The sequence below is a fragment of the Sceloporus occidentalis genome, unplaced genomic scaffold (assembly GCF_023333645.1).
Source record: "Sceloporus occidentalis isolate IW3139 unplaced genomic scaffold, rSceOcc1.0.p SCAF_13, whole genome shotgun sequence".
Lineage (NCBI taxonomy): Eukaryota > Metazoa > Chordata > Lepidosauria > Squamata > Phrynosomatidae > Sceloporus > Sceloporus occidentalis.
Window position 1 is genome coordinate 357,662 of NW_028316993.1, and position 17,910 is coordinate 375,571.

At 43.3% G+C, this 17,910-nt stretch overlaps 2 protein-coding genes across 4 annotated transcripts in view; one reads left to right on the top strand and one right to left on the bottom strand.

The window, feature by feature from the left end:
• Window positions 1-17,910, bottom strand: part of LOC149304459 (persulfide dioxygenase ETHE1, mitochondrial-like) — a 21,560-nt gene continuing 3,650 nt past the window's right edge. The window contains exons 1-9 of one of the 2 annotated variants that reach the window (XM_089479271.1): window positions 16,926-16,956; window positions 13,705-13,890; window positions 12,871-13,081; window positions 7,417-7,561; window positions 5,654-5,802; window positions 4,227-4,356; window positions 3,523-3,612; window positions 3,173-3,289; window positions 1-2,405 (exon numbers count right to left, since the gene is read on the bottom strand). In XM_089479271.1, coding sequence (XP_089335397.1) covers window positions 2,353-2,405; window positions 3,173-3,289; window positions 3,523-3,612; window positions 4,227-4,356; window positions 5,654-5,802; window positions 7,417-7,561; window positions 12,871-13,081; window positions 13,705-13,724 — 915 coding nt within the window. In that variant the 5' untranslated portion in view covers window positions 13,725-13,890; window positions 16,926-16,956 and the 3' untranslated portion in view covers window positions 1-2,352. Of the gene's footprint in view, window positions 2,406-3,172; window positions 3,290-3,522; window positions 3,613-4,226; window positions 4,357-5,653; window positions 5,803-7,416; window positions 7,562-12,870; window positions 13,082-13,704; window positions 13,891-16,925; window positions 16,957-17,910 lie in introns of those variants that run through there. The other variant, XM_089479272.1, reaches the window with a different exon arrangement.
• ZNF575 (zinc finger protein 575) overlaps window positions 17,034-17,910 on the top strand; it is an 11,020-nt gene continuing 10,143 nt past the window's right edge. For both annotated transcript variants that reach the window (XM_089479275.1, XM_089479274.1), the window contains exon 1: window positions 17,034-17,096. The gene's annotated coding sequence lies outside the window, so the exon portion shown is untranslated. The remainder of the gene's footprint in view (window positions 17,097-17,910) is intronic.

A 17,910-nucleotide genomic window follows, 5' to 3' on the forward strand; every position in this document is an offset into this window, starting at 1 on the left:
TATTATTATTAGTATTAGTATTGTGAACCTTGTACAGTTATGATTCATACTAATCTGATAAGGTCCTAACTCCGCACTGTGTAAAGAAACAGTGGGCTTTATTTATCCATGTGCCACTGCCATTTTGCATTCAATAGCAGGCCCACCTTCTAGATTTAGGGTTTTTTTAGTATGTGGGAAAATAGAGGAATGAAAATAAGGAGAGCACTGGGAATTGCAGCAACCATGTCTAATGTGATATCCACTGAGCATGGATTTTCACTGATACCCTAAACATTGCAAGGAATGCAAAGAATGGGTATGGATTGGCTTTTATGGATATATTTCCAGGGTGAAAAGGTGCAAGAAACACAAGTCAGGTTGGCTTTGAAGACTTGAGTCAACATTTATCAAAGGAGAGGAATTGTGTTCATCGCACAAAACACACACTGGAGGAAAGAATGGAGGGTGTGAGAGAAGGAAGGTGGTTAGGGCTTTTTTGCCCCTAAATACAAACGGGAGGCATGCTCACCATCTTGGTCACATAGAGGGTATTTTGGGGCAGCTGTGGTGACTACTGCTGCTGCTGCTGCGTGCATTCACATTGCCTTTCCCTCCCTCTGAGGCTGAGAGAGAGTGACTTCTGAAGGTCAACTAGTGGGATGCCATGGTTGAGTGGGAATTTGAACCCTAGTCCCCAAAGTCAGTCGGACACTCAAACCAACATGCTACACTGGAACATATGGGGAAAATTTTCTGACCCCTGGGGGCCAGATGCAGCCCAAAGATTGCACTTTACCCACCCCAATTTATTGCTTTATCCATGTGGTGTCCCTCAGAATCTGTTGCTGGAGGCACCTACGCCACTCCGTTTCATGAGCTAGAAAACTTCTTTCATACAGAACCCCATACACCATTGTAGCATCCCAGCACAGGTTGTTCTTGTGCGACAGCTGTATTGCAACCAATGCCCACTGAATGAAAAACAACAGCATGTGCACTTGAATGCTATCAGTGACTCAAAACTGGCACATATCTATTTTCATACATTTCCATTTAGCAGGAAAGGGCCACCTTGTTTGCCAAGGAGGGCAAACAACAGATTTGAAATCAGACAGATACAGTCCAAGGAGTGAAGAGAAAATGGATGGTTCTCTTTCCAGTTCTTCTGCTCTGCAGAAATTTTGGAGACATGCTTCCAGTATGTTGCAAGGATTGGAAGCACTTGCAGTTGACACAGGATCCCATAGTGAAACACTGCACTCTAGTGACAGGAACATGAAACTGCTCCTGAGAACTGTAATAGTGCAGTGGGCCCTCCACATTCACTGGGGTTAGTGACCCAAAAACCCCATGAAAGTGGGAAAGCCACAAATAAAAACGCCACTTTATTTGTATCTGAGAGAATACCTACACAGCAACTTATTAAAGAAACCACATACTATGAGCTCATTTTATATGGGGTCTGCCTATATCTAAGGGCTGCCACAGGCAGGAGAGGGCAAGTTTGCTGCCATGAGTAGGATCAGGTCTAATGGCTTTTAGGTTACAGGAGAGTAGATTTCAATTGAACGTTAGGAGGAACTCCTTGACAATAAAACTGGTTTGCCAATGGAGCCAGTTGCACAGAGAGGTGGTTGCATCTCCTTCTCTGGACATCTTCAAAATGAGGCTGGACAGCTAGGTAGGGGATACTCTAGCTGGAGATCCTGAACTGAGTTGAGGGGGGATTTAGTCTCAATGGCCTATGAGAGCCCTTCCAACTCTCAGTATCACCTGTGAGGCTTTACAATGGGGTGTTGAAACTGAGTAGACTGTGAATTGCCCTGAACAGCATCCCAACCTTGAACAGCCAAGGTAGCAGAATTCCACCTGACTTTAAACTCCAGCTGGATAACAAGCAATGTTTATTTTCTTGCCAAAAAAAGAGAGCTTTCACATACAAAGTCCTGCCTACCCTGAGTTCCAGACATTCACAGAATGAGGTTCTCCACCTTTTAGACAGATATGTAAAGGTCAAAAGAGAAACCTCAGTATAATGGACCCCTGAAAGGAACATAAATGGATCACAGGGCTGGGCTGGAAATGTCCACTAGTGCAAATAGATGCTGCAAAATGGGACCAAAGACTAAGTACAGCTAGGAGTCAGAGGGTGCTGGTTCTTCTTCATACAGATACAGAACAGGAGCAGGCTCAGGATTGAAGGCTGCTGATGTATCTGTCTGGCCTCTTGCATTTCTCCTTCCGTCACTTACAGAACAGTGGTATTGGAGTTGAAGTCCCATGAAGCAATCACACTGCAATGGCAAAAGCCCCTTCAGATGCCCTGCAGTTGTGCTGAAGAAGGCATGGTCCAGGAGAGGAAGTGTACGGCTAAGAAGCTACATCTTGGACTCCACACTTGAGGTTAGCAGGTACTGCAAAATCTGCAGGAGATGAGAAAGTGAGCACATCATACAGAGCTTGAGATCCCAACATGGTCAAGTATAGTGTAAAAGTTCTGTATTCATAACTATAACTCATTACACTCAGGAATCACTGTTTTGCTGCAATAGCCCCCTCCCCAGCCACTGGAGTGTAAGTGAAGAGTGGGACACAACCAAACCCATAACCAGACACAGATCGCGGACATCCTCCGCCAAGGACCTTCTGGGTCCTCTAGAGGTCTCTGTACATGCTGTCATAAACTTGCAGCTGGCTATGGCAACAAAGCCAGATATTTCTCCAGTCCTCCTCTCCACCAGAATGACCATGGGGATGGGGGGTTATTGCCATGAAACAGTGAGTGCTGGGGTGCTTTGGAAATTGCAAAGGGAGGACAAAAATTCCATCCTCTAGAAAGATATTGTTTACACACACACACACACACACACACACACACACACACACACACACACACGTGAACTTGTCACTAAGTCATTGGCTGCCAGTCCCCAGCAGAGGGAAAAAGGGGAATTGTAGCCAATGGGTACAAATAGTCCTTGGCAAAATAGGAAAAAATAAAAGCCAGCCTCCCACGTCTGATAGCCAGAGAAGCACTGCCCTAATGGATCGGAAAGTCAATGGTCTCCCACCCTCCATCTCCTGGCGGCTGCAAAAATGCTGGAACCCAGCAACCTTTCTCTAAGACAATGATACTGTCTTGGAGTTCAGAGAAAACTCTGAACTCTGCTCCTCTCCTTAATAAACTCACCGATCTGTTTGGGTTTGGGCAGATTCAGATTGTTCATCAGTTCCACAAAAGCTTCCCGGGACAAAGTCAGACGAGGATTCAGAGTTCTCTCTTCTTCCACAGTGGACACAGTCTGGCCTGCAAGAGCAAGGGGTAAGAAAATAGCATGACATTTTCCCCACAACACCATGAAGGACAACAGATTTACTGAGCAAAGCTCTTGTGATGGAGGCAGAGCTTGGACAAGGGCCCCTCAAAGAGTTTCTTAAAAGTCAAAATATTTCCCCCCATAAAATACATCACCTAGAGAACATCAACTAGAGAATCATCAGCTCCCCAGCCTTGCTCTTGCATCTAGGTAAGTTACTTACCTGTATAGTCATGGGCAGGGTAGACCAAGCAATCTCCAGGGAGTGTGAAGATCTTCTCATGGACTGACTGATACAGGGTATCTGGAGAACCTGAGATGAGAGATAAGGCCAGCTAGGTTGGAGGCATCCAAAGAATTCTTCTTACAACCTTTACTCCTTTTGCAAACCGGATCACGGATCACAAGGACAGCCACTCGACCAGAACAGTTTTCACACATTCCTCCTGAGCATTCCAGCAAAGCACAAATGAATCCAGCTGGCCCCACTTTGGACTATGTGCCCTTTGGCCTTTCTCCTGACCAGAGCTTGGGAAAATTCCATTTATAGACTACAAGGGCCAGAGTTGCCCAGCCAGTGTGCCCATCCCAACAGCTTTGCTGTCTAGTGGATTCTGAGAGTTGTAGTTAAAAAGAAAATTCTCCTAGTTCTGATATACTTAGAGAGCTCTCTAATAGATTCAACCCCACAAAGAAAGCCCACCTAGCTATAAGCATATCCACTCAACTCTCCTAGGCACTGCAGTGGGCTCTTTATCATCAACAGTGGTGGTTCTTGGCCTTTGGTCCTCTAGATGGTTTGGGTATTGGCTCCCAGCATCTGTCATCATCAGCCAAGTTAGTGAACCCTTCTGGGAGCTTAAGGACAGAACAGCTAGCGTTAGAATCCTTGATCTAACTCTAGTCAGCATTGGGAGATCTCCATACCTTGTTGGAAGTCCGTCCGTCCACAGCCCCGGATCAACAAAGCGTCCCCAGTGAAGGCCATCCATTTGTCATTCAGCACGTAAGTCAGACAGCCATCTGTGTGCCCAGGGGTAGCACGAGCCTCCAGGGCCTGCAACGAAAGCAAGACATAGCGCAAAACTGAAGTTGCCTCTTTATATCAGTGGGAACACACTGCTCATAGAAAACTAGGCTCAAAAACTGTGTGACCACAAAAGAAGTTGGCTAAAATAAATAGCATTAAGTCACTGCCACTTATTTCTAGTAGAGACTTTGCTCAACCAACATTGGTCCTTTGGGGTAGGTTGTGTTCAGTGTAACAGACAAGAACAGAAGTCAAATGGGAGTCAGAGTGCAACACTCAGAATCAGCCAGTCCAAGAACTGTAGTCCAAAATAGGATTCTGGGTTTGTAGTTCCCAAAAGTAAGTTTTCCAAGCTCTGCCTTGAACCTCCGCAACCACAGTGGATCTCAGGGATATACAAGCAACAAAGGCATGGATAGGGGCAAGAGAAATCACTACTACTAACAGTGAATTCAAGTAAGAGCCGTTAAGAATAGAGCCCAAACAGAGCTACAAGGAGGAGATGTCACCCTGGTGGCGCAGTGGTTAAATGCCTGTACTGCAGCCATTCACTCAAAACCACAAGGTTGCGAGTTCAAGACCAGCAAAAGGGCCCAAGCTCGACTCAGGCTTGCATCCTTCCGAGGAGGGAGCTAAAATGAGGACCCAGACTGTTGGGGGCAAATTAGCTTACTTGCTAATTAGCTTACTTGCTGTTCACCGCTATGATCTTTGGAATAGCGGTATATAAATAAAACAAATTATTATTAATTATTATTTCAGGAGACTGCTTTTGAAAAGCCTTTTAAAAAATAGAAGCACCTTCCAGCCCATTCAATGAGATTAGAGCATGCTCTGCAGCCCTGTTCACAGTCATAGATTGTCCATGGGTAGCTTACACTGGCATAACCAGAGATGGCCAGTATAACCAGTGGTTAAATCAGCATAAGTACTTTTCAGGCATTGCACACAGAGATATTCAGAACCTTCTTGTGCAATGCCTTTTCTTTGACTAAGGAAGGTGATGACTATTCCTTCTTCCTTACATGCACAATGGCATCAAGGCAACACTAGGGCACAGCTCTGCTCTTCGGCGTATCTCAGGGCTGTCCAGTTGCCATTGCACAGCTGGCAAAGACAGGCCAGCCATCTCCCCTCTAGATTTCCAGCATAGGTATCTTTATGCAGCTTTACCCTCCGGCAAACATCAAGTAAGATGTTAGCCAACATGCTTCACCTGGAGATAATGGCTGAATAGAATCCTGAATGTCAGAAAGGAGGAAACATGGCCCAGTTTAGTTGCAGGTCCCACTTTTCCCATTTAGGAGTCTTCCACCACACTTACAAATGCCCCAAATCTGAGGATGTGACCTTCCTGGATTAGGATATCAGCAGAGGCACCACTGTCTTTGGAGATGACACTTTGGCAGCCTGGTAGAAGATTCTTCAGAAGTCCCGTGCCTGTGATGTGATCGGCATGGCAGTGAGTGTTGACTGAGATAAGGAAAGAATCAAAAGAGGAGACTCATGACTTTTATTGCAGGACATAAGACCTGACCCAAAGGTGCAGAACCAAATCTGGCTCTCTTGAATTCCAAACTGGCCCCTTGAACTTCCTCAGGTGGCCATATCCCTTTCGCTAATACAGCATCGCTTAATGGTTTCTACTCACAAACCTTTTCATCTACAACTACAAGACTGTGCATGTTTGGGGGCTTTGTTTTTGAGGGAAACACAACACAAAGCACAAAACCCAGTTAGCACACACACACAAAAATTACCCTAGGGTTTCTGCATAAAACATTTTGCACAGAAAACAGTTCTATTTCATACAAAATACACTATTTTCTGTGCAAACATGGAGAGAAAAAATCTTTGCCCAAATTAATTCCCACCCCCCCAAATTCTAAACTTGCTTTTAATGCAAAACTACCCTCAAACCTCCCATAATTCCACCCAGCAAGGCGAAAACATTCGTAATTATTCATTCTTGCATGCAAACATGAAATAAGAAATTTTTTTCTTGTCCTTAACAGTTTTCCTAACATATTTTTCTATCTCAAATTTCATGCAAGAGAAAGGCCCTCCTTTGCAACTGGGGATTATAGGTGTTGTAATCCAAACCATCTAGAAGGCACTATCTGGTTTGGGAAGGTCAGTTTCATGAGTCTTTGGACAACCGGTTGAGAGTCTTTTTTATTTGCCAAGCCTTTTAGTATTTAATCTGCTGCCAGCTGTTTTTTGAGTTTTATCTATTGTTTGAGTTGCCTCAATTTTATGGCTGTGTGTTAAAGATACTGTATTTCGAGTGGTTCTCTCTTCTGGTATAGGCTAAGCCTGAATCATGATATATAATGGAGATCCTTGAAACATAAGGCAGGTTACAAGCATTATATGAATGCATAAATAAATACAACCAAAACCAAATTAAAATAATTCTCAAGGTGTGCACAATGACACCATAGAAAATCCAGTCCTTCTTATCATAGACTACATAGGGAACATTTGGCCTTCTACATGTTTTGGATTAAAACTGTCTTCCCACTTGTTATCCTTCTAAGACATCTGTAGCAGCGATTCCCAAACTTTGGTCACCTGGATGTTTGGGACTTCAGCTTCTAGAATTCCTGACAGTTGGCCAAGTTGGCTGGGGCTTCTGGGAGTTGAAGTCCAAAATATCTGGAGGACCAAAGTTTGGGAACCACTGTTCTAGAAAGTCAACATACCTTCCAACATTTCACAGATGAAAACCCTGGCACATATGGCCAAGCATCATCAAAATGTGGCCAAGATCGCAAAGGTTATTAATGAGGAAGAACAGATAAGCTACAAGAAAACTCCAGATGTTTGCTTTTGCGTGAAAAACAAGATTCTGCCCCCTCCTCTCCTTCTTCTCCCATTAACTGAATGTGAACCACTTTTGCACTTTGCACTTAGTTTGCACTAAATCAAAGCCAAGGACAAAAGGAAAAGTGGAAGGAGGAGAGAGTAAACCGGGACATTTTAAAAGCGGCTGGAAAAGTGGGACAGCAGAGGATTAATCGGAACTGTTCCTGCCAGACCAAGACAGTTAGGTCAAAAGTGCTGCCAGAATGAAACAAAACTCACCTGCATATAGTAAATTAAGTCCTAGTTGCTTCACCAGGGTTGAATCTCTCTTGGCTGTCTCCAGAACTGGATCGATCAGAACTGCCTCCTTGGTTGTCGTATCTGCCAGTAAGTAGGTATATGTGAAGCTTTCTGATTCAAAGAGCTTGTAGGGAGGAGAAAATAAAGGATCATTGATTAGACCATGGAAGACATGGATGGAAAACTCTGATGACAAATAGAAGAGGACCACTGTTCACTGGCTGCAGGGAATTTTTATTTAGGGGTCTTTATGAGAAATGTGTAAAACAGTATTGGCTGCTGTTGTGTGCCTCCAAGTCACTTCCAGCTATGGTGACCCTAAGGCAAACCTATCATAGGGTTTTCTTGGCAAGATTTGTTTAGGGGGGTTGTCTTTACCTTCCTCTGAGGCTGAGAGACTGTAACTTGCCCAAGTGGGTTTCCATGGCTGAGTGATCTCTGGAGCCATAGGCCAACACTTAAACCACTACATCATGCAGAGTCTTGTAAAATAATATACTTCCATTATATATATTTATTTGTTAGCTAGACAAATAGTAGGTTTTAAATAGCAGCCGTGCATTAAAGGGTTACTGTGAGCCATAATGATTAGGCATTTAAACAGGAAGAAGCATCAAAAAGCGTTTTAACAGATTGATACAATTTTTTTTAGATTTTGCAATTTTGTTCTTTGAAAGAGACAATTACAATCTATTAAATCTCTAATTGCTCATTGCAATTTATCCTCTTTGCATCCAGCATGTCTCACATGCACACAAGTCCCTTGGGTTGATTTGGCAATTTTGCAGATGTCTGCAATGAATTTTTCCAACGTTTCAAGTTAATTTTGTTTATTGCCTCCTCCTATCAGTCTTTTCAACAGCGTTCATAAACCCTGGATCAATTTTATCACATTCCTTTAATAATTTTCCATACGCTGAAGCGGGGCAGTCAATGAATCGAGACAATACGGTTAATCATCACACCAATTCTTATCCTAACATGAGTTGAGCAGATAATTGAGAGGATAGCAGGCTGAATTATTCGTCGGTTGACAGGCAACAGAACCATGACCCGAAACAAAGGTTAATGTTTAGATCAAGAAGCAACAGAGGTTGACACATGGTTTCAGACATTCATATGGTTTTATTAAAGGAAGTTATTAAGGTAGCCAACCACATAAAATCCTACAAGAAGCAAGAGTCTTAACATTTATCATGGATCAAAGTGAAGCCCTGGACATGCATGTATCTCTTAATGCTATCTTTGTACCTCTTAACATTTCCATATACCCCAGATCACCTTTTTTTGTCTGGGGAAAAAGAAGTGAATAAAACATAGAGTAAGACCAGACAAGAGTATTTAAATGGTGGGCTAATAAACCACAAGAAGTATATTTCTGGATTTGTTTTTTTTTCTTCTTCATTTTAGCGCTTTATTAAATTATGATTTCTTCTGTTTTTGATATCACATGTTCTTGTTGTTGTTGTTGTTGTGTGCCTTCAAGTCATTTCTGACTTACAGCAACCATAATGTGGCTCTATCATGGGGTTTCCTTGCAAGATTCTTCAGAGCGGGTTTTCCATTGCTATCTTCCGTGGCCAAGAGTCACCCAGTGGGTTTCATGGCTCAAGATTCAAATCCTGTTCTCCAGAGCTGTAGTCCAACGCTCAAAACACCATGTCACACTGTCTCCTTGATATCACATATCAATATATTAATCATATATATAGAAGCATATACAATACATATACAGTGCTCACCATGTTGAGTAACTGACAATTCTTACAAATTTCACTTTCGCATAGAGACAGCCTCTTGTTAGATTGCAAACCATTGCTAACTTCCTACCAGATGATGTGGAACTTTCAAAATGATTTCTTTGCTTTTATTTTAGTAAATGACCGCAGCAGCTTCTATTCTTAATGTATTTCTTACATGCTTTATCTTCCCCTTGCTTATTGTTACACTGTTATTACAGTGTGATTGTGTGTGTGTATTTTACACACACACACACACACATATATATATAAAGTATGTGTAAATATATATGTATGTGTGTGTATTGTCATCCTCCAGACCATCTAAATATTTGTTGTTTAGATTTTTATCAGTTAGTTGACCATTTCTTGCCCCAAAACATTTTAACTGATTTCCAATCTTCTGTCTATCAGAGTAGTTAATTTACCTAAATCCATCATTTCTTTTATTAGCCATTCCTCTATTGCTGGTATCGCTTTTCCCTTCCGTTTTTGTACATGTAACATCCTGGCTGCCATTAGCACATAAAGAAGTAATTTCCAGTGTGTCTTCTCAATTTTGGAGTCTATTGTATTGGTCATATTTGCAGCTCTGGTTTCGCCCTGTCTTGTCCTAACCTGCATACTACTATTTAAGTCTTTGAATATTATATTTACTGTTTATGTTGTTTTGAATTGATTATGTTGATGTTACTAAATGTCAACCTGAGATCTTTAGATAGAAGGCAAATCGTAAGTATTTTAATTAATTAAATGAAGTTCTCTGGAGGGTCGCATGGTGCCCACCCTTGCCTTACGTCTGTCCAATGTTGAAATTACAATGGGACCTTGGTATCCGCTGGGGTTTGGTTCCAAGACCCCCCGTGGATACCAAACTCCATAGATGCTCAAGTCCTATTAAATACACTGGCGTAGTAAAATGGTGTCCCTTATATAAAATGGCAAAAAATGCTTGAATCCATGGATGGCTGTATCCACCTCTCCTAGCGCTTTCTGATCATGAAACCCCTCCTTAAATCCTGGAATAAACTCCATATCTGCCACTTGAACTAGTCGTTCCTTATCCTTACCTTCAACAGACTCACCGCACACCTTTTATCACACTCCAACATATCCCTTCCCTTGAGCTTTGCTCCTCCAGTTTCATTGCTACATCAGAAGGTCCCCTGCTCTCTCTGCCCTTTCTCCCCTGGGGCTCCCAGTGCAAATGAAGATTTCTATCTCTCTTACTTCCCCAATGCTCTTTCTAAAATCCATATTCTCCACGTAACCTTTACTGCAGGGGTGGAAATCCACAGCTTTCCCGATGCTGTTGGGTTGCATCTCCCAGTATTCTTTACTATCAGTTATATTAATAGAGCTACTCGAAGTTGCGCTCCAATGTCATCTAAAAGGCTGCATGATTCCCACCACTGCTGGAAATGCCCCAGTTTGCATGTACCCTTTACTCCAAACTTTACCAAGGGCCCTTCCACCATACAAGACCATAGCACTTTGATACCACTTTAGTTGTTATGGTGCCATCCTATGAAAGCCTGGGGTTTGCAATTTCATATGGGATTTGGAATTCTCTGCCAGAAAGCAATAGTGCCTCTCCGAATTACAAAGCCCTGGATTCTATAGTATAGGATATAGCCATGGCAGTTAAAGTGGAATAACAGTGCTATTAGGTAGTGTGAGTGCCAGCATGGTATAGTGGTTTGAGCGTTGGACTATGACTCTGGAGAGCAGAGTTCAATTCCTGTTGGGTCACCTTGGGCATGTCACAGCCTCTCAGCCTCAGAGGATGGCAATAGCAAACTCCCTCTGAAGAAACTTGGCAAGAAGACCTTGTGATAGGGTCACCTTAGGGCTTGGAGTCGCCATAAGTCAGAAATTAGTTAACAGCACACCACCATCACCACCCGTTGTGTAGTGTGCAATAGTCCCAATCCCCCCTCTCTGTATGCATGTGTAAGTGAAACATGTATAACCGAAACAATTGCCTACTACTTCCCTGTCTGACTTTAAAGGCACAAGTAGGAATTGTGCAATCTATCACATACTGCTGGACTGCAACTCCTAGCAGCCCTAGCCAGCACTGCCAGCAATGAGGAATGCTAGGAGTTGCAATCCAGCATCGTCTGCAGCAAGGACAGTAGGATTTCCACCCCATTTTAATGCCACATTATTAAAAGTAGTAAGGAGTGTTCCAGTATTGCTCCTGCATCTTTTAAAAAGTCAGTTGGAGGGGGGAAAAAGTCAGTTGTGCACCTCTCTCTGCCAAAAAGCTTCCACCAGTTAAATTTCCAGCTGCATTCATATACATATACATACACACACCCTTTCTATTTTAAAAAGCCTCCCAAGGTCTTTGCCTGCCTGCAGAAAGACAGCAAGGAAGGGGTCATTCTGGCCTCCCTGGACAGGAAGTTTCAAGACTCAGAGCAGCCACAAAAAAGGTCCTGTCTCGCATTCCCCCACCCAAAAAAATAGTGCTTTTGACAGTGATAGGACTCTGTCCGTGTAGACAATAATAATATATAGAGCTGGCCCTTCATATTCACGGCTTCTTTCTCTACGGATTGAAGCATCCACGGCTTGAAAGTATTTTTTTAAATGTATGCATTCCAAATAGCAAAGCTTGATTTTCCCATTTTTAAATAAAGGACACCATATGTATTTCATGGGACTTGAGCATCCATGGATTTTGATATCCATGGGGAATCCTGCAACCAAACCCCAGGAGATAATAAGGGCCCACTGTACATATATATATATATATATATATATATATATGAGGGGGGGGCTCCTTTTAAAGTCTTCATTAAATTTTAAAGGTCAATTTTGTAATCTCTCCAGAAATGTTTTGACTGGGCATTATGGACAGGTTACTGGACAGTAAATACAGATGATTTCTTTGCAAATAACAGCAGCAAGAACAATGTTTGTTCATTGGACTGAAGCACCAATGATGGAAGAATGGCTAAAGTTGCTGAGTTAGCCCAAATGTCCAAACTGATGTGGGTTTTAAAGGCTAATCCAACAGAGTCAGTGTGTGCTGTAGTGGTTTGAGTGTCAGACTATGATTCTGGAGACCAGGAGCTAGGGACAGAGCTATATACCTGGCGCTTCGCGCCACCAAATGCATCTGAGGAAGTAGACTTAGGTCTACAAAAGCTCCTGCTGCCAATTTTTCTTTCAAAGACATAGCCGTATTAGTGTATAGAATCAGTACGTAGAGAGATCTTGTGGCAGCTTTGAGACTGACTGCAAGAAAGGTTGGCAGCATGAGCTTTGGTAGACTTGAGTCTGCTTCCTCAAATGCACCAGATGCACCAAATGTCTCTGAGGAAGGAGACTGAAGTCTACGAAAGCTCATGCTGCCAGCTTCTTTCCTTCAAAATATATCTGTGTTAGTCTGTAGGATCAGAGAGATATTGTGGCAGCTTTCAGACTGACGGCAAGAAAGAGGTTGGCAGCATGAGCTTTCCTGGACTTCAGTCTACTTCCTCAAATGCATCAGCTGTACCAAATGCATCTGAAGTCTAGGAAAGTTCATGCTGCCAACTTCTTTCTTTCAGTTAGTCTCAAATGTGCCACAAGATCTACATATTGAGAAGACAGAGAAGAAGAAGAGAAGAGACTGGTGCCCAGGGATGGAGAAGGATGGAGAGGGTTGGGGAGAAGGCGATGCCCCTCCATCTCAACTCACCTGTCGGAAGAGGAGCCCCTGGTGCTGGGCAGCACGGACACAGAAGCATCGCCAGGCTGGGAGGTTGACACTGGGCGATGCCAGGCTCTGCTGCTGGAACTGGAGGCTCTGGAGAGCAGATGCCAACCTAGGCGAACATCTCCGGAGCAGCCACATCTCCACAGGTAGTATCTTCTGAGCTCGTGCCAACCTTCGAGGAAAAAGAGCCAGCCTAGAAAGAGAGAGACAAAAAGAGTCAAGAGACCAGCCCTTTAGAAGTTGGCAGGGTTTGTCAAGGCTGCCAGGCGGAGACTGCTGATGATGGATTGACCAGAGCTGGAGGAGTGGCAGAGCTGGGACTCGCCTTCTTAAAGGCAGAGAGACACTGGCCAAAGCCCAGCAAAAAGATGATGATTTTTCTTTTCCAAAAAATAGAATATAGAAACAGAAAAGAAGAACAAGCCCCTCTCCTGGTCCAGCAAGAACAAGATCCCTGGCCTTGATCCTTCTCTGGCTGCAAGGACTCTAGGGGTGCATCCAGTGATCCCCAAACTTTGGTCCTCCAGATGTTTTGGACTTCAGCTCCCCGAATCCCTGACTGTTGGCCAAGAAGGGCTGGGGCTTCTGGGAGTTGAAATATTTCAACAACAACAAATTTAGAAGTCTCAGTCAGAAAGGTCTAGTACGTCCCTAAACTACACATTCCAGAATTCCATAGGATGATGCCATGGCAGTTAAGGTGCTATCATAGCACTATAATTGTGTAGAATGAATGGAGCCCAGGACTTTTCAGGTCACAGTGCTGCAAATGACTCCAGTGGCACATTGTGCTGCTTTTCTCTTGCTTTCTCTTACCTTTTGGAGCAGAAAAGCATTCGAATACACAAGAAAAGGCTCAGGCGTTCTCGCTAAAATGCCTTTAGAAATGCTCTTGAACAAATGTTGGCTGTCATTCGAATCTGTTACTCATTGCATCACGAAGCCAGGGGCGTTCTTTCTGATTTCACTGGTTTGGGTGTAGCAGCATTGTGCCCTCCTTGCCTGCAAAGGTAACTGTGTGTTGTTAAATTATAAATTATTAACCTCAAAACTCGCTCCAACCCTCCCAATGAAAACTGGAAGACATGTGGCCAAGCAATGTTAAGAGCGTGCCCAAAACAGCAAAAGATCTTAAGGAGGAAGGACAGAACAAGCTAAGGGAAGCTGCAGCACTTTTGCTTTTGCCTTTGCCTACTGGGAAGGGCAAGAAGAGGATCACCTCCTTTCTGAGTTCACTGACTACAAACTATTTTTGCAGTTTGAATTCAGTTGGCACCACTGGAAGTACTTTAGGGTTGCCAGTTCAGGATCATCTTAGGACCTGAGGTTTCTGAGTCAAACCCTGAGACCTAGGGACAAACCCCAGTGATGTCAATAAATGTTAAGCATGGAGTACCAAACCCAGTTGCTCACAGCTTGCCATTCAAACACACAAGGAGAGAGACACAATGAGAGAACATATTTCCCTGCTGGAAATTAAGTTTAAGGAGCTGTTCCCAGATCAAGATTAAATAAGGAGATTATTAGTTCTTGCTTGCTTTGGGAGACAGAGTAAGGACCATTTAATGTAGCCTTCTTCCTTCTAGCCGGAAGGTGGGTGCACAGCAGAGTGGAGGGTAAGTCCTGGCACCATATGGAGGACATTATGAAGGACATAAATCCATGGCTCCTCTGGTGAGCCATTTCAAATTGCAGCAACAAAACAGAGGTGGTTTGGCACTGGCTTACTATGGCTTTTTTAATAGTCCAGAGCTCACTTCTCCAAATGCATGAAGGAACAGCACATAAGGAAAAGTATCCCCATTGTTAAAGCCATTGCAGACACACTAGAACACAGGCTTTCCTTTCCCCCTTTTTAAAATGCAAAAGCAAGGGTTAAAACTAACCGGGAGGTAGGGGTGTGTTTATGTGTTGTAATCATATTTTTTCCCTAACACTTGGAATCACTTGGGCTTCGGTCCGAAGGGCTCAATAAACCCATCGTCCATGGAGCTTTTGCCCTGAGTCACGTAGAGGGAGAGAGCACCGCCTTGTGTGCATAAACATATTCCAGATATGGGAGTTATTGCATGCACAAATTGACGCCAGCAAGCGATTCATTGCAGGAGATGTTCCAAAGTCTTATTTTATTTTTGCGATGGGCTTGCTGTTTGCATCTGCAGGGTCCCTATGGAGAAGTGACTACGTATTTTGAACTTTAACTTCCAGAATCTCCCAGGGATTTTAGGAAATAAAGGGCCCATACAGACAGGCCAAAATAAAGCTGCTTCGGGTCACTTTGGAGGTATGCTGTTTCAATGATGCATGCGTACTAAATGTCCAGAAGCTGCAGCAAAACTACATTCCAGTCTTTAGGACTGGAGCATGGCTTTGGCGTGGCTTTTGGACTCTTAGGATATAGGATATAGAATAGGATGCATACCCTCCAACGTTTGACAGGTGTAAACTGGGTCACATGTGGCAAAGCAATGACAAAGTGTGGTCAAGACAGCAAAGGTTATATAAATGGGGAAGAACACACAAGTTAGGAGACTGCAGCATTTTGCTTTTGCCTAAGCCTGCTGGGAAGGGCACAATTCTACCTCTATTCTCCGTTCGGCTGAATGGACTGAATGCAAACTACCTTCCCCACTTTGAACTCACTTTGCAGCAATTGAAATAAGCTGAGAACAAAGAGAGACCTCCCTGGAAAATTCTTAATATGTTTCCCTACAACTAAGGAGTTGTAGAAAGAGGCAGAAAATAGGTAGATGAGTTACTACACTTCGCTTTGCTCCTTCTTTGTTCAAAGGGCAAGCCTGTGTTTCTGTTTTACGAGGCTGAAAATATGTGTACTTAAGCTAGTACTGAAATTTTACTGCAATTTACCTGAATCTCAGGGACAACGTGACCATAACCAGAGGGTTGTGGCCTATGCACAAGGTAAGGATGTGGGGGCTTATTATGGCAAGCATACCCTGAGCACACTCTCCTTTAGTGCCATTGGGGTGGAGAGCTACAAAACCATAACTAGGAAAGCTGCACTGCCATTTTAGTGTCTCATATGTTAATTCACTAGAAACCAAGAAATCTTGGACTGTTTGACAGTCGTCCCGGCTTTATGGGCTGCTTTATGGTGTGATCATGAGAAATAAGAATGGAGGAAATGGATGCAATTGTACACTTTATATGTATAGTTTGTATATCCAGAGTTTCAAATGGCCCAACATTTCCTAGAATCCCTTAGCCAGCACAGCCATTGATTATATTTGCTTGGAGGCTCTGGAATTTGTAGTCCAGAAAAGCCCTTTTCCAGGATCTACTTTGCTTCCAGAGGTTAAAGCAAGCGTCCCTCATTTCTCAAAGCAAGACACTACCTTGATCAAATTCAGCAAGGCTTACTTTCAGGCCAAGAATATTAAGGGCAAAATCTGGAGACCAGGGTTTGATTCCCAGCTTGGGCAAGTACTGATTCAATATTGTTCAATGATTTTGCGCATGGAACGAAGTTTAAGTGCATTGCGTACACAGTTTGGGTGCATTGGGTGCTCCAGAATCTGGAGACCAGGGTTTGGTTCCCAGCTTGGCTATGAAAGCCATTGGGAGGCCTTGGGCAAGTCACACACTCTCAGCCACAATGCACCCAAACTGTGTGCGCAATGCACTCAAACTTCGTTCCATGCACAAAATCATTGAACAATACAGAATCAGTATTTTCAATGAGGGATCCAAGATCTCTCTTTATGCACATAGGTGCACATATTGCAAAACCCACTCCTCCACAGAGTAAAATCCAAAATGCAAAACACTTCTGGTCCCAAGCATTTGTGGATAACCTGCCTATACTATGTATACACAAAACAAGACAAGAGAAATGCAAAATCATAAGTGCAGAGTGAACAAAAGCAATAGCCAGTTCTCTTGAAATGCAAGGGATCATAAGCCAGGGAGTGAGATAGGACAAAACAGCATTCCTAATGATATCCACAAAGCACTAGCAAAGCATAGGGAAAAATCAAACTGAAAAGCATCACTTTACAGACAAATGAGACTCTTACTCTTTTGGCCTTCTGCAGCCACCGTTAGAAAGGCTCTCCCTTTATTGGGCCAAACCATTATAGGCCAAAGAAAGGGGGGAGCAGCTCCTCCTCCTTGTAAGTGGTTTTGCCCAGGCTAAGACTTCTTTTCTCTCTGCTGCTGCAAGACTTGCTCAGTTGATTCTGCTGCAGGTAGCTTTTTGCATTCCTTCTTTTGATTGCTTGCCTTGTGCTTTCTGTGAACTTCTGATGTCCAGTTTTATTTTATTTCTTTATTTATATGTATGTATTTTTGGGATCCCAGTGGACCTTAACTGCCACCCAACCAACTCTCAGATCCCTGCAGGGTTTCTCTGGTCTCTTGCATGCACAAAATCTGTCTGCAGAGTTTGGAAAAGTTATATCTTTTTTGCAATCCGGGGAATAACATTTGCAAAAGTCTGACCCATTGCTTAAAAGAAGGGCTGGGTGTAAAGTAAAGTGGCTTTAATTTAATTTAATTCAGTTTAATTTTGGTTTCTGTTTTGACATCAGGTACATTGCCTCCCTTTGGCAGAAGCAGCCCTGGTTAATCCTTTGCTGCCCCACTTTGTTAGTGACTGTATATATGTACTCATGTACCACTGCTTTAGATCTTTTGTTATACACTCCTAGGTTTTACCCTCGACTTATCCACAGGTCATATCAAAACCCCTAATTTTGGCCCCAAAACCTGCCCTCGACTTATACATGAGCCCGACTTGTAGTCTATATGCGCGGCACTTTTTAAATTCCCAGTTTCCCTATCCGCCTCCTGCTTTCTCCCTTTGCAAACAGCATACTTCGGTTGCTGCAAAATGAGTTCAAAGCACAACAGCAGTTTGCACTCAGGCTGCATCCACACTTTGGGGTTAATGCAGTTTGACGCCGCTTTAATTGCCATGGCTCAATGCTACGGCAGGCTGGGATTTGCAGTTTTGTCAGATATTTAACCTTCTCTGTCAGAGCTTTGGTGTCACAGTGAACT